Source organism: Aptenodytes patagonicus, chromosome 2, assembly GCF_965638725.1.
Source record: "Aptenodytes patagonicus chromosome 2, bAptPat1.pri.cur, whole genome shotgun sequence".
Lineage (NCBI taxonomy): Eukaryota > Metazoa > Chordata > Aves > Sphenisciformes > Spheniscidae > Aptenodytes > Aptenodytes patagonicus.
Window position 1 is genome coordinate 32,200,170 of NC_134950.1, and position 16,410 is coordinate 32,216,579.

Genomic DNA, 16,410 nt, shown 5'->3' on the forward strand with positions numbered 1-16,410 from the left:
GGAAGCCTGGGGCTCTGCTTACACCGACACGGGCTCGTCAGCGCAGGTCTCCCGGAGCCCGGCGAGGCAGCCCCGGGCCGGTGCGGCGCAGCCTACCGCGCCCCGCCTCAGCGACTCAACCGCCACCCACCCACAGCGCCGCCAGCCACGCCCCGGGGCGGGGATCGTCGGTACATCTGCATAGCAGCTCCGCCCCTCCCCGCGCAGCAGTCGCGCCCGACAGCCCTTGCGCGCCCCGCTTCTGCAGCTTCTCCTCTCCCCGCCCCCCCCCCCCCGCCTTTTGGGGCGCGCGGAAAATGGCGGAGCTGGAGCTGGGGCAGCACTGCGGGGTGGCGGATTGCCGCCAGCTCGGTAAGGGAGGGCGCGGCGGCTCCCCGGCAGGGTCGCGGACACAGCGCCCGGCCTCCCGCGGGCCGCCGCCGGCGGAGGCGGGGACGCTGGGCCGGGGGCGGTGCCCGGGGCGGGGCGCGGCGGCGGCGGGGCCGGCGGCGGCGGTGAGGGGCCGCGAGGTGGTGCCTGCCCGTCGGGGCGTCCTCGGCGCTGCTGCAGCCCTGCACGATCCGTGGGCAGGGCCCGTCATGTCAGTTATGTCACTAGGTGTTCAATCCCCGGCTTTGCCAACTGTTACTGCCTGCTTTTCCATTCTTCACCCTTGCTTGCCTTCACTGATCTCGGGAATGACGTTAGCGAAAATGTAACCTTTCAGAAAGAGGCAGCAAAAACACTTGTACCGAAAGCTTTCTGATGGGAGCTCTCGGTCTTATAGATGAAGCCACTGAGATCTTTGTGACCTGAGCTGTGTAGTCCTGTTGCATGGTGGTCCATCAAGACCAAACCTGAAGGCTGGAGAAATGGAGTAGTGGCCTGGAGGTGGGCGTTTGCTGCCGTTGGTGACGTGGCTGAGTTCAGCAGACAGTGAAGTGATTTTATCTGTAAGAATTGATGCAGTAGATGGGGGATGTGTGCAGAGACTTAAGAAGTATGTGCAATTTAAATTACACAAGGACAGTATGTATGATATGAAGGATAGAGAGGAAGGAGCAGGGTCATCAGGACTGTCAAATGGAAGAGGTGCTGGCTTTTTGGAAGGGATAGCGTCTCCTCCAGTTGGCAGTCCATGTAATGAAAATGTAAATTGTCCAGTGCTCCAGCAGTCAGTAAATAGTATTCTGAGTGGTCTCGCAATAAATTCAGTTTTTAGCATAACTGGTAAGTTTGATGGCTAGCCAAGCATTCTAGTTTCAAAGTTTGATACTGAAAAAAATTGAATTTAAAGCAAAATTCCAACTTCTGGAATGTATATAAATATAGTTTACCTACTCTCATGTTTTTCAGTAATACTAACTAGAGGAGTTAACAGTGTAACTGTGTTACAAAAGCCACTTCTAGGTACTGTGTAGATGCAGTTGCTAAGTGTCCTTTTAAAGACGCCTACCCCATGACATAGGTAAGCAAAAGTTAATCATGTAAAAATTAAGCTAGAAACTATTAGCAAAACAACGACCACATTGTCTAACTGAAAACAAATCTTTTTGTTTCAGATTTTCTCCCCTTTGTATGTGATGGCTGTTCAGGTATCTTTTGGTGAGTTCATAGAATCATAGAGTATCTCAAGTTGGAAGGGACTCGTAAGGATCATCAAGTTCAATTCCCTGTTCCTCACAGGACTACCTAAAACTAAACCATATGACTAAGAGCGTCGTCCAGACGCTCCTTGAACTCTGACAGGCTTGGTGCCGTGACCGCTTCCCTGGGGAGCCTGTTCCAGTGACCGACCACCCTCTCAGGGAAGAACCTTTTCCTAATGTCCAGTCTGAACTTCCCCTGATGCGGCGTCATTCCATTTCCTTGTGTCCTACCTCTGGTCACCAGAGAGAGGAGATCAGCAGCTCCTCCTCTGCTGCCCCCCCTTGAGGAAGTTGTAGATGGCGATGAGGTCACCACCCCTCAGCCTCCTCTTCTCCAAGCTGAACAAAACAAACCAAGTGACCTCAGCTGCTCCTCCTAAGTCTTGCCCTCGAGGCCTTGCACCATCTTGGTCACCCTCCTCTGGACACACTCTCATAGTCTGATGTCCTTCTTATATTGAGGCGCCCAAAACTGCACACAGTACTCGAGGTGGGGCCGCACCAGTGCAGTGTAGGGTGGGACAATCATCTCCCTCGACTGGCTGGCTATGCTGTGCTCCGTGCACCCCAGGACACGGTTGGCCCTTTTGGCTGCCAGGGCACACTGTTGACTCATATTCAACTTGCCATCAACCCAAACCCCCAGATCTCTTTCCGTGGGGGTGCTCTCCAGCCTCTCGTCCCCCCATTTGTACGTATAACCAGGATTACCCCATTGCAGGTGGAGAATCCGGCACTTGCTCTTGTTAAATTTCATACGGTTGGTGATTGCCCAGCTCTCTAGTCTATCCAGATCTCTCTGTAAGGCCTCTCTACCCTGAAGGGAGTCCACAGCTCCTCCTAGTTTAGTATCATCGGCAAACTTACTTAATGTGCATTTGATTCCTGTATCCAGTTCATTTATAAAAACATTAAAGAGCACTGGCCCTAAAATCAAGCCCTGGGGAACCCCACTGGTGACTGACCGCCAGCCTGATGTAACCCCACTTACTATAACCCTTTGAGCCTGACCCGTCAGCCAGTTGCTTACCCAACATGTTATGGCTTGTCTAACTGTGTGCTGGGCATTTTGTCCAAAAGGATATTGTGAGAGACAGTATCAAAAGCTTTGCTAAAATGCAAAAATAGCACATCTACTGGCTTCCCTAGGTCAGCTAGATGGGTGACCTTGTCATAAAAGGAAATCAAGTTGATTTTCCTGTAAGATCTCAGTGTGGCAGTTGTGTAGACTGTGTGTTGTATAAAACATTCTGTGACTCAATTCAGATACATTTAGTTAAAAAATACTTGTTTCATTGAACTTGCCACATTTTTCCCGAGCAGCTATTGTGGAGCTTTGAAATCAGTGGGAATATCTCTAGAATACAGGTAGATTATTTTGGAAGGCATCTAGTTTAGACCCTGTTTTGTACTGATTTTTTGGGGGGAGAGGGAGGGTATTTTTTCTCATAGAAAAAAAAATTGAAGTTTCTTCCAAGGTTCTAATTGGAGCCTGCACTTTGATTTACACTTCAGATTAGCAGAGGGCAGCTGAGATAAGCTCAGATAAACTGAGGGCAGATTTCACTTTAACATGTTAGAAGCCTTCAAGGGATTTCTGCTGTTGTGGAAGGTGATTCAAAATCCATTAAAACAGACAAACTCCAGTTGCTTTGAGCTGAATTCTTAAGCATGCTAATGTTCTTATTCTCTTGAAATGGTTTGTTATCTTGGGGCATGAGTTCCAAGAGTTAAATGTTGTACCTACTTGGGAAGAATATGATCAATCCATTCAAGATGTGAAATGCATAGGTTAGAATAAATTTTGGAGAAGATTCATTATTTAATTGAAGTATTCCCATGATAAAACTTGTCAATCACTCTTTAAACGCTTAAATGTTTTCACATGCAGTTTTCTTTTCCTGAAATGTTGATAATGGTGTGATATTTTCTTCTTTTGCCACAAAGCCTTCAGCACAGGAGCCGGGATGCTCATGGGTGTTCTGAGGTAATCTAATAATATATGACTACCTTAAAATGAAAATTCTGTGCAACTTAACTGTTTATTTTCAGATTAGGTATATACACATAGTATATAAGTATGAATTACTTAACTGAGAATGTGACAAGCTTAAAAAAATGAATCTAATCTTCTTCTGCCTGTCAGACGTAAATTGAGTTTGAGTAGGATGATGGTTCTTTTTGTAACTCTGAGCTAATCTTAACAAGGACAAAAGTAGGAGAGGATCACTGGACTAGTTTTGCCCATAGAATGGAGAGCTAGCACAGTTCTTTTGGAAAGCTGGGGTGGTGACTTGTATCTGTAATATCTGTTTATTTACACAAATTATTTTGTACTAATGCCTAGGTGAATATAAGAAACAATTCTGTGAAACCAAATCAGCACAGATCTTACCCATGCTCATACAAGGACTGCAACGGAAAGGAGCTTTTGCCAGTTTTATGTCCCTACTGTGAAAAACATTTTTGTCTAAGGTGAGTGGAACAGAGCGTTTAAACATCAATACTCATTCATTAGCATATGGAAAAGGTAACAAAAGTTTTACACTGTTGTTTACAGACACCGGCATCAATCAGACCATGAATGTGAGAAGCTGGACACACCAAAACCTCGAATGGCTGCCACCCAGCAGCTAGTTAAACATATTATAGGCAAGTACAGTGGGATATATATTCTACAGTTTTCTTCAGAAGGCTGTTTGAGCTTGTGACCTCTGAGGGTTCAGGTTTGGCCAAATAAGCAGAAAGGATGGGGGTTCCTTGTTTAAATAGCCCTAAACTCACATGTCAGCATGTGATACTGTTCATCTAGACTGAGACAAGACAACAGTAGCATATGTCTATAAAGAGAATCTCTGAAGATTAAGATCTTTAAAGATCTTTTTAAAGATCTAAAGATCTTTAAAGATTTTTTTTAAAGATCTAAAGGGTTTCTTTCAGAATTATTGTCTTGTTCTCATTCTACAAGTACTACAATGTAATGAATTGTACCTAGCCATTATTATTTGCATATTAATTCAGGTGCAAATAATGCAGTTGTATTGTATTGGGTGCGCATGCCAATCTGCTGGGATTATACCTTCACAACCAAGATGGAAAAAAAATGTGAGTCTACAATGTAATGTTTTGCAGCTTTTAAACAAGCTCTAGGACAGGAAAGAGAATAAACAGCACTGCCTAACTGGACAGTGGGGTTATGTGTAGAAAGGAGGACCTGAAACTGTTGCCATATGAATGCTGTGATGGCCACAGGTGTAGAAACTTAGGAATTGATATCTATTTGGCTTTTGCAACCTGTGTTTACCTCGTGATAGTGTTCACCTGCTTTTCAGTGTAAAGGAGTTCTGCTAGAACTGTAACAATTCCAAATATTCTTGAATAGGAGGAGTACCTGATACCTCATGGCCTCGGGAGGACATGAAAGGGGTGGGAACCTTGGAGATATAATGAGGCCCAATAGGCTAATTCCAAGACATGTTCAGGAGGCAGTCTGAATCATCACACTAACAGGAATAATATTGTTCTCAGATTCTAAAAAAAATGAGGAAGCAAAAAGCAAAAAACGTAAAGGAGCAAAAAACAGTGAGACAGCAGCAAAAGTGACATTAATGAAACTGAAAATGCACGCGTGCGGGGACAAGTCCTTGCCTCAGGTCAGTCATGTTTGTTTTCAATAATTGAATTCTCAAAGAAAATGGGAAATTTTCTAAATTTCTTGTTCTTCATCTAGTTCCTTCAGTTTGGATTTGGATTTAATTCTTCAAGCCCACAATCATTTATATATCTGTTCCAGCCTGGTACCCAAAAACAGTCTCACCAGTCTTATGTCTGTTATAAGGTGTCTGTGTAGAGTTTGGAGCAGTTGGGTCAAATTCCTTTATTTTATAGCGGAAACGTATTTGCCTGCCATACAGCTGTCACCCAACACTGCGGGGACAGACAGGTTCTTTTGGGCATCCTTGGCAGAATGGTGATGGCACTAAGTTGTTACAATTAAAGCTTTATTATTTTAACAGAATTTGATGATCAGTGTAGCATAGAATTTTATGATCAGAGTAGCACAGGATTTTTATAATCGGAATCAGTGCAGCACAATTTTGTAAGTAGTGTAGCACAGAATTTTATAGCACAGCTTAGCTTACGGTTCCTAATCACCTGGACCCTCTGCAGATCAGGTCAAATCTTAATACTTGGCTTGCAGTATCAATATCACAGTCATCATCTAGACTTGAAACAGGTAAAAGAATACGAGTCACTCAGTCCTCGGAGGAAGCAGATGACGCTGGAGGCATCCCTGGCCGCTGGGGGATCACGGGTTTTGCAGTCCAGCAGCAGTTCTGGTCCAAGACCCGCTTAGGGCTTGTGACTGCTTGATTTTATGGACAGTGGTCTGTGTGCTGCTAGGCTTCCCTGTTCTGTGACGGGGTCATCATCACCAGGTTGGCTGGGTGCCTGGGACCTTCAAGATGGGTAAGGAGGGGAGTAATCGGCCTGGCACCCAGGGAGCTTGAGGCTGATAGGGAGGGGGAGAAGTCGTCTGCCTGGTGTGCAGGACCTTCAGGGCCATCAGGAGAGGGAACTGATGCGTGACCAGCTTGGTCACAGAGAATGGCCGTTTGCCGTATAAAATGGTGTTAGTTATGCTAACCGTATTACCAGGGGCCAGGAGCAGGGGGTACCGGTCACGCATGGCAAACCCTTCTCAAAGGGATGCTTTTTATGCTGGGTACTGAGAGGCTTCTGAGAGAGACAGGACACAGCTTGCACAACTCTGTACCAGTCAGATTGAACCTGTCTTATACGAAACTGAGCTTTGTGTTCTGCAGAGCTCCATTCTTATTTCTGCTACTCAGATTTAATAGACATTTATTACATTTCTGGATGAGGTATGAAGGGCCTGAGGTCAGTTGTTCCTGCCTTTGGGTTGGAAAAGAGTTTTGACAGTTGCTTTATGTTTCTTTCAGCCTTTAATGTCTTTGATTCTTGAAGTATTTCACAGAGTCCTTGTTTTTTCACTACCGTGGCCAGTCAAACCTGGTGTTCAAGTCTTTTCCACATATCAGGATTATGTTGGGTTTAGAAACACCTTGATTTTTTCATCTAGGGTTTCACTTTAGATCTGTACTTACGCATCCTTTTAAAAGAACTGTATTTAAATTACTTTTCACTACATTGTTATGTTGGAGCACACCAAGTTTAGGCCTGTTATATTGATTTTATAATACTGAAAACATTCTATGTGATAGTCTTATTGTTAGGTCTTATCTTAGTAGAGTACATTTAATTATTGTTTTTAAAACAACTACAGCTATTCCATTACTGAGTCCTCTTACGAATTTCTTTTTTTATACTTCATCATGCTTAGAAATTAGGTAACTCTGCTTAGGCAGAAGTCATAATACAGAGACCTGCTTGTAGTATTCTTCACGGATAGTACCACTTCAATAAATATGTGCTGGAGGGAAAGTGATTAATTTCAAATACTGTGGAACATAATTTTAAAAATCCACCCTCAATATATATATAAGAAAATTTTAAAAGTTGCTTCCTAATTCCAAAGCCAGTAAGCTCTAAAAAGTGTAGCACAAATTACTGTATGCTCATTTCTCTTACTATTCACTTTTTCATTTGGATATTAATTGTTTTATCATCTAGAATAGCGATAATTCTAACACTGATAAATTAAGCCTGTTAACCTTCAGCACCTCTCTATTTAAATTGCTTCCTAGACTCCTAGCTGCCTTCTGCCCAGCTTGTTCCAGTTTGATGACACATTTTTTGAATATGAAGTTTCTGGAATGCCTCTTAGGCACATAGTTCTCTCATCAATATAGAGAAGATTGACACATTTTTCTTGGAGGTGCACAGCAAAAGGACATGGGGCAATGGGCACAAGCTGCAACATGTGAAATTCCAGTTAGATAATAGGAAGAAAAATCATAGTTAGGGTGGTCAGACTTTGGAACAAGCCACTCTGAAAATTTGTGGAATCTACATCTTTGGGGTGCTCAAAACTTGATTGAATCTGACTTGGAGCAACCTGATCTACCTTTATAGTTAGGTCCAGCTTTAAAGTTCCCCTGCTTTGAGCATGGTTTTGGACCACGTGACACCAGAGATCCTTCCTGACCTTTCTTATTCTATGATCAAGAAAATCAGACTATCTTAAAAATATCGTTTCTCTGGCCTCTTTGTTCAGATTAGTTTTCTGCAGATGATTGCTTCTTTTGGTGTCAAACCTGGTACGAGTTACCCCTCTTGAGACTGACCAGCTCAAAATAGGAGGGCCATACTGCAAAATAGTGTTAGTTACTGTGTCCCTGACTGATCGGTATTTTCTTGGATATGGCACAGAAATTCCAGGAGGCATATCCTGTAGAATGACAGTAGAATGAGCTGTTTTGTGAATTCAGTTTCAGTGAACCGTGGGAGACTGTCTCATCATCCTTAGAACTGGGGGAGCAACTGTAGGAAGGTGCCGGGGCACTGATAGCAGTTGAGTGATGTTAGCGTGTGTCCACAATAGGACAGCTGTTGTGTTAGCTGTTTTACAAGTTGTGGTCATTCACATTTTAGCAAGATTCAGGTCCTGCTTCCCTTGCCCCTTTGTAATATTCCTGGATGTTAAAAGATTTTCTTGTGTGTGGAGAGCACTCAAGTTTTGAGGAAAATGCACAGGTTGAAATTCAGACTCAGTTTTATGAACATAGCTGGGGGAAGGGCAGTTCCATATTTTTCTAGGGAAGGCATAAATAAATCCTTTAAAAAGAAGACTTCTGTCTTGTTTGATAGTGTCTGGCTTGGACTCAGCAAGTGTGGTCTTAACTGATGAATACACCAGTTATGCTTGCTCTGTGTCTTCTGTTGAATGTCAAGAAGAAATAAACCTGAAGAAGGGATTGTCCCAATCCTGTTCAAAATCTCTCCCTCGTAGGTTACTCTTGAAATTTCTTAAACAAATGTTTCAGTCTAGTAGATACTGAAAGAGCATTTAGTACATGAAAGGAGGAAGAAGAGGATAAAGGATTAGCTGGCCATGACCGGAATGTTGGTTTGTGAAGCGGGCATTTCTAGTACGGTGAATTGTTCTGTTTTAACCACCTTTGCATTCCAATTTGAGACATTATACTGCTGCCAAAAGCCAGCACTGCTTATTTAAACTCACCTTTTTCTTCCCAGAGCAGTTGTTATTCTCTAGTATCCCCAGGGCAGACACCTTTTCATGTCTGTCTATATATAACAGTCTAGCTGTGGGACTCTGGCGAAAGACGTTCTCTCTACCTTTCTGTAAGTTACTGTCCGTCATATATGTGCCTACGGCTGGAGGGGATTGGACTTGACGATCTCAGTCATTTATATTCTGCAGTAAAATGGGGCTTTGGTCCTGATGGACTAGAATAAGTTTCAGTTGGTAATTTTTGGGTTGAAGTTTAAGTTTTTTACTGAAAAACTATTAGATGTGTATGACTGGAATTATGTGTTTCTTCTGTGAATAATTTTTTGTTTATTTGTCATGTTTTTCTAGACAGAAAGAATTTACTTTCAAGTATTTTTACCGAAGGGGAACAAAGAGAAAAGCAAGCCCATGTTCTTTTGCAGTAAGTGGAGTATTGGCAAAGTAGTAGATTTTGCAGCTTCCTTAGCAAGCCTTAAAAATGACAACAACAAATCAACATCCCAGGTAAATCAGTAATAATAACAAATATTTTCCAGGTTGTTGGGTTTTGATTTTGTTTTTTTTTTTACCCTTTTGTCCCTCCCCCACTCCACTTCTTGCATCTCAGATAGGCAAATCTTGATGTTAATTTCTGTGCTGTTTGTCTTACAGAAATTGAGATTATGCCATACTGCCTCTGGAGAAGCCTTGCCATTTGAGCACACATTGGAAAAATGGCTATCTAATAAAGACTATCCATTGTACAATGGTGGAAATATAATTTTGGAGTATCTTGATAATGATGTTCTATTCATAGAAGATACAGAGTCGTACTTTAGTTAATCAGTAAATTATCACAAACAAAAAAAATCTTTGATTTTTTTAGAAGTGTGGTATTCAAACCAAGTCCAGTTTTCTTTTAAAATCACTGGTATGCCAGAATCTGTCCTCAGTTGTAAAGACACAGTTCCCATCAATTTCTCAATTGCTTGACTGACAAAGAACTATGTCCTGAAAGGAAAATTAGTTATTATAATAACTAATATTACAGATACTCACTTTCTAGAATAAATTCTTGCTTTATTTAGCTGTATAATGTCAATAATGTTTTCTTAAATTTTATATTTATTTTTGTGTAAATGATGGGAAAAGTATGTATTGAAATCAATAAATAATGAAAATCTAAACTTGCAGTGTGTCAGTTGTCTGAAGGAAAGAAACACATTACACTATTGCAGCATCTTTTCTACATCTACAAGAACAGATTTCATTGAGTTTGGAATCCAGCACCATCCATGCCCAAGGTCCACATTTCCTTCTCTCCTCCTAATAGCATAACGACGTTTAGAAGGAAAGCTTTCTGAAGCAGAAGTAAATTCCCACAGATGTCTGTCTTGTGTTTGTAAATCTCAGCATCATTGTGTGATTAGGTGGGGGGATAAAAAGAGAACTTGAAATTATCCTTTTCTAATTCTTGTATAAAAGAGGAAGAAATGTGGTAAGAGAGGAAGAAATACAGTTCAACTAGAAGCACAGCATTCAACAGCTTGCAGTTTCATCCTGGCATTTCCGACCTTAGGTAAATCTCTATTGTTTCCTCTTCAGCAGTCTGTAAGATGGACTTACTAAGTTTTAAAGCGGTTGTTTACAGTGATTGTACATAAAGAACTTACACCTCTGGGTGCATAAGTATGACCTATAGAATTAATGGCTTTCTCAATTGTCAGTGTCTTGAAATTGTTTGGTGCTCATTAAGAAGATCGTTCAGAATATCAGTAGCTGTACTCCAGTTTTTGGATCTCTTTCAGTGGATTTCAAAGCTGGATTGTAAATTCAAAGCAAACATGGCAAGGAAGAACCACAAGATTATTTTTATCACAGTTACAGCTGTTTTGAATTACTGAAACATAAAAACCTGTAATGTTGCATACAAATATTAGGGCCAGCACTTTCCTAACCATAAGTTCTGATGTATAACCAAGATAGCCTTGCTTCATCTTTCTTGAACGGGCCTGTTACAACCTAAACTCATTCTGCAGTGGCTTTGAGCTTGTCTCTTATTTAAGCTAGAGGAGTAGAACCCTTTCAAGACTAATCCCTCCAATTTGCTTTCATCTGTTTACAATTATTCAGCCAGTGTTCTCCAACTGGGAGGAGCTGGAAAGGCAATCCTACAATGACAGGAAGGACATGTATGAATGGGTGTAAACAGAGCAGTGGAAAGCACAAGCCTAATCTCCATTTGCAAAGCTGTAGTGTGTTTCTACTGCTCCGTGGTGGTGTGCGGTGCGAGTGAACTACTGAGGCAAACCTATTCATCAGATACTAAATAGGCTAGCAAGATTTTCAGCTGCAGCATGTAAGGTGTGATCCACTGCTACTGAAATGACCTAATGGCTTGTGATTAGGGCGCAGTATTCAGACTGAGGGGGAGAAATCTGTGTCTCCCACAGCCTGACTCGCTGCCAGATCAGTGTGACTCACCTTTCAGCAAGTTTGAAAGGAGAAAAGCTACCTTTCTTTTTCAGACACGGGGCACTTGCTTTCAGGCAACTATCTTCACGTGCTGTTCTCATGCTCGCAAGGATATTCCAGCTTGTACATGCACCGTGACTGAACGTACTCAGTAATGCCCAGAGATGTAACTGGGCCACAGGGAAACTGAATGTCTACATTGTTCAAAAATGTCAGTATGATGCATTTCATGGACATTGTCCTGCCACTGCAGGACATACATAGAAGTGGGGAGAAACTCTGTGGGGAGGGCAGGGGATGTAAGGCTAAGGAATATTGCTAGTCCTGTGAGAAATGGAGTTTTGGTTCAGAGAGCTGACGTGAGGCAGAGAGGTGTAATCAGACCTGCAGGTGGAGGTGGACACCACACCACAGTCACCTGGGCATTCACAAATCTGGATTTGGTGTTTTGGCTCATCCAGTTACTGTGTTCACTAACTGAGAAAAACTGTCGAGGTTTTTCTCTAGTACATGCTTGCCTAAAGGGAACCATTGTCCACTGGCTATAATGCTAGATTCTGGTTCATTTGTACCGGTTTGAACACAAATAGCCATGCATGACATACCCATTCTAGGCACAGCTGCAATAAAAAGAAAAAAATATCACAATGTAAGAGGGAGCCTGCCTAGCATCTTTTTCAAAGGTGCTCTCCATTGGCAGAACGGTAATAGGGTCCTGTTCAAGTGGCTGTAAAGTATCATGGTGTCGTGGTTTAACCCCAGTCAGCAACTAAGCACCACATGGCCGCTCACTCACACACACACACACCCCTGGTGGGATGGGGGAGAGAATCGGAAGAGCAAAAGTGAGAAAACTCGTGGGTTGAGATAAGAACAGTTTAATATTTGAAATAATAATATAATAATGATAATAAATTGTAATGGAGAGAGAGAAACTCAGAGGGAAAAAAAGAAAAAAAACCAGACAAGTGATGCAGCTGCTCCCCACCCAACACCCAGTCAGTCCCCGAGCAGCGGTCACCGTCCCCTGGCCAACTCCCCCCCAGTTTATATACTGAGCATGATGTCATATGGCATATGACCCCTTTGGCCAGATTGGGTCAGCTGTCCTGGCTGTGCCCCCTCCCAGCTTCTCGCTGGCAGAGCATGGGAAGCTGAAAAGTCCTTGACTAGTGTAGCACTGCTCAGCAACAACTAAAACATCGGTGTGTTATCAACATTATTCTCATCCTAAATCCAAAACACAGCACTGTACCAGCTACTAGGAGGAAAATTAACTCTATCCCAGCTGAAACCGGGACACATGGTTTTCGGTACTACCAAGTAGTATACCTTTATAACAACTTAGGAATATCTGTAGGACTATTAGATATTGATTGGACTTGCAAAAAACCCAAAACCATCTCAGTTAGCATGTCACTGTTAGTTGTTCTTATTTTGCTTTACAGTATTCTTTACTGTAGCTTTAACATGACTTAGGTATTGATTGATAAATTATTTTACCTGATGTGGTGTGGATGTCACAAAAAGGAGGGTGCTTCTGGTTTCCATGAAGGAAAGGGTCTTCAGTGGCTGAATATTTTGGAAATTGTTGTTTCCTGGCAGCAGGAAGTATATGTGCATTTCTCCACTTTCCCCCACCTATCTCTCCAGCTGTTTGTCATCTCCCTTTCCAGCGCAAAAGGAACAGTTCCCTTTTCCCTTGTTATTTCTTTTCCTCCCTTTCCTCTGCAATTCTCTATTCACCTTTCTTTGCATCTTAGGCTGTTGTGGTAAGGAATATGCAGTAAGAGGTCAACCATCATTGTGGGACAGGTGAGTCGGGGAAGAGCCCCAAACTGAAGTCACTCCCCCCGTTGTTGTTACTGAAGCAAGTGGAAAATGCTGCTACAGAACATACTTTTTTTTCAGCAGAAAATCCTCCTTTCCTTACCCCCCTCCTTCTGCCCCTGATTTTTCTGCCCTAGCAGTTGCAGGCAAAACAATTAAAATAACATTTGTTGTGGATAGAGAGAAGATAGACTAGGGATGCAGGAAGTAAATCTTTGGGGAGATCTCAAAGGAAAGCAACCAGGAAGGTTGCTTTCATCAGTCGCCCGTTATTGCTAAAGGCCAGCAGCCTGTAAATGACAGTACAAATATGGCAAGTCACAGTTGGTAAGACTCCAAAAGTTTTCACATTCATTTTCACCTTCTTCCAAGAATGTGTCTGGGATTGTATGTAGAAACTCATTCCACTTAGTTTTCAGAAACTGAGAAGCAAAACCAAATTAAGCTAGTCTGACAGATAAATAATTGAAGAGAGGTGAAAACTCTGTCCCAATCATCGACTCCAGGAACAAAAGCAGAAACTTCCGAGAGCTTCAGTATCTTGCCTGGGCTAGAATTGCTCACATTTCAGCTGATTAGACTCTAGCATATCTTTACTTAGCCTATACAATTTTGTGTTTTTCTAAAGCTTGTTATCTTAGCACATTTTCATAGAGAAAGTTAAACAACTGGATCTGAAGAAAAAAACCCACACTTTCGAGGTGACATTTGACATTTGAAACCATTGTTAATTCTACAGGCTTGTGTTTAGAAGTTGCTGAACTGTTTCACTTCAAAGTTAATAAATAAAATGTTAAACTCACTTCTAGTAGATGCAAAGAAAATGTATGCAAAGTTACTTAACTGAGAAGAGGAATTTGTCAAAAGAAATATTTAATGATTTTATAATAAACAGTACTTTCAGCCAAACTATTAAAATAGGTGAATATCAAGCTTTTTGGTTGTTACATCTGTATAGTAATTTTAGAGAATCCACAAGGTCAAGGCTTTGCAAACAGCTCCTGGCCTTGTTCCAGTTCAAATACTGCTACAAAATTGCCTGGCATATATTTGTGCTTGTGGTGGGTTGACCATGGCTGGACGCCAGGTGCCCACCAAAGCCGCTCTATCACTCCCCTCCTCAGCTGCACAGGGGAAAGAAAATATGACGAAAGGCTCGTGGGTCAAGATAAGTACAGGGAGAGATCACTCACCAATTACCGTCATGGGCAAAACAGACTCGACTTGGGGAAATTAGTTTAATTTATTACCAATCAAACCAGAGTAGGGTAATGAGAAAATAAAACACCTTCCCCTCACCTCTCCCTTCTTCCCAGGCTTAACTTTACTCCCGAATTCTCTACCTCCTCCCCTCCAGCAGCATGGGGGGATGGGGAATGGGGGTTGTGGTCAGTTCATCACACGTTGTCTCTGCCGCTCCTTCCTCCTCAGGGGGAGGACTCCTCACACTCTTCCCCTGCTCCAGCATGGGTTCCTCCCACAGTGTGCAGTCCTTTAGGAACAGACTGCTCCAGCGTGGGTCCCCCACAGGCACAAGTCATGCCAACAAACTTGCTCCAGTGTGGGCTCCTCTCTCTGCATGGGGTCACAGGTCCTGCCAGGAGCCTGCTCCACCATGGGCTTCCCACAGGGTCACAGCCTCCTTCGGGCATCCATCTGCTCCAGCGTTGGGTCCTCCACGGGCTGCAGGTGGATATCTGCTCCACTGTGGACCTCCATGGGCTGCAGGGGGACAGCCTGCCTCACCATGGTCTTCACCACAGGCTGCAGGGGAATCTCTGCTCCAGTACCTGGAGCACCTCCTCCCCCTCCTTCTTCACTGACCTTGGTGTCTGCATAGCTGTTTCTCTCACATATTCTCACTCCTCCCTCCGGCTGCAATTGCCCAGGTTTTTCCCCCCGCCCTTCTTAAATACATTATCCCGGAGGTGCTACCACCATCACTGATTGGCTTGGCCTTGGCCAGCGGTGGGTCCATCTTGGAGCCGGCTGGCATTGGCTCTATCGGACATAGGGGAAGCTTCTGGCAGCTTCTCACAGAAGCCACCCCTGCAGCCCCCCCACTACCAAAACCTTGCCACGCAAACCCAATACAGTGGTATACGAAACAGTTTGGAAAGGGTTATATTAACATCAAGAGCTCAATTTTGCTTGGATATGTGACCTGTTAGATCATCTGGGCAATGCTGTAGCAAACAAGTAATAATACATGACGCTAAGAAAGCAGGCAGTAATCTCTCATACTTTTATTTTCATCAGTTTCCTTTTGTGTGTCTCTTTTAGAAAGACAGAAAAGTATTTGCCCTGGAGTGTGATCAGTCTGGTTGGAAGACTTTTATCAATAGATCACCTCTGTTCATCTTGCTTATCAGGTGTCACATAAAAATACACCTCCCTGCAGCTCAGTTCTCCTTATAGTAGCCTCTTACATGAAATACAAAATTTCCTTTCAGCTGGAACGGAACTTACAGTTTGCATTAGGGAAATTATTACACTTATGAGGAGAGAATTTCAGGCATTTCTGTTTGTTCTACTTCTGCTGATTTAGGATCAATGCAGAATTTGAAATCCCCTTATAGATCCTGTAAAACACTTGCTGTAACGTTAAGTATACTGTTAACAATGTCAAACAAGCCACTTTCCATAATACTGGTGCAGTCCAACATATTTTGTACTGAGGCATGTTTGGCAGCTTGCCTCAACAAAAAACGAACCAGAGCCCAAGTGCCTCTTTCAACTGGCTATATGCTTTTTGTATAACCTTTTAAAGAATACTTGCAAAATAATTAATAAAAACACACCTTATCATCTCTGCAGTTCTTTAATGACTGTGAAGACTTTAAAAAACAGGCTTATATGACTATTCCTGTTTACGAAATGGGAAGGAGGAAACATGAAAAGGCGAAGTGACTGGTCCCACACAACAGCACTGCTGGGAATGGAAACCGTATCTTCACTGATGTGGAAAGGACAACACTACCCCCATTTGGCCTTGAACCAGTGCCTAGCTGTGGGTTGGATTGGCATTGGGGAAACGGGGTAGAGCTGCTTCTTTTGGTGATGTAGACAGTTTATGATCATTTTAAGTCATACAGCGAACTACAACCCTTGTCCCGTTTACAGTAGATCATCATTTTACATATGACACTAGATTACATCAGTAAAACACCTCAGTGTTTTACCTTTACTTGATGAAAGACAAGAGGGTCAAAAGACCACAGAAAAACAATGAAACTGGTATCAGTCAGTCTTGCAAAGGAAAGCTTTTTTCCCTCTGTATAACTTTAATTATAGTAGTCTTGAAAATGCATCATTTGCACT

The 16,410-nt window shown here is 42.7% G+C and overlaps 1 protein-coding gene across 1 annotated transcript; it reads left to right on the forward strand.

The window, feature by feature from the left end:
- The first annotated feature begins 254 nt into the window (after positions 1 to 254).
- ZFAND1 (zinc finger AN1-type containing 1) lies at positions 255 to 9,971 on the forward strand. The gene is made up of 8 exons (XM_076329491.1): positions 255 to 351; positions 1,542 to 1,584; positions 3,576 to 3,615; positions 3,976 to 4,103; positions 4,189 to 4,280; positions 5,157 to 5,281; positions 9,154 to 9,309; positions 9,457 to 9,971. The coding sequence occupies exons 1-8, from the start codon at positions 297 to 299 to the stop codon at positions 9,625 to 9,627; spliced, it is 810 nt and encodes a 269-aa protein (XP_076185606.1). The 5' UTR covers positions 255 to 296; the 3' UTR covers positions 9,628 to 9,971.
- Positions 9,972 to 16,410: the final 6,439 nt, after the last annotated feature.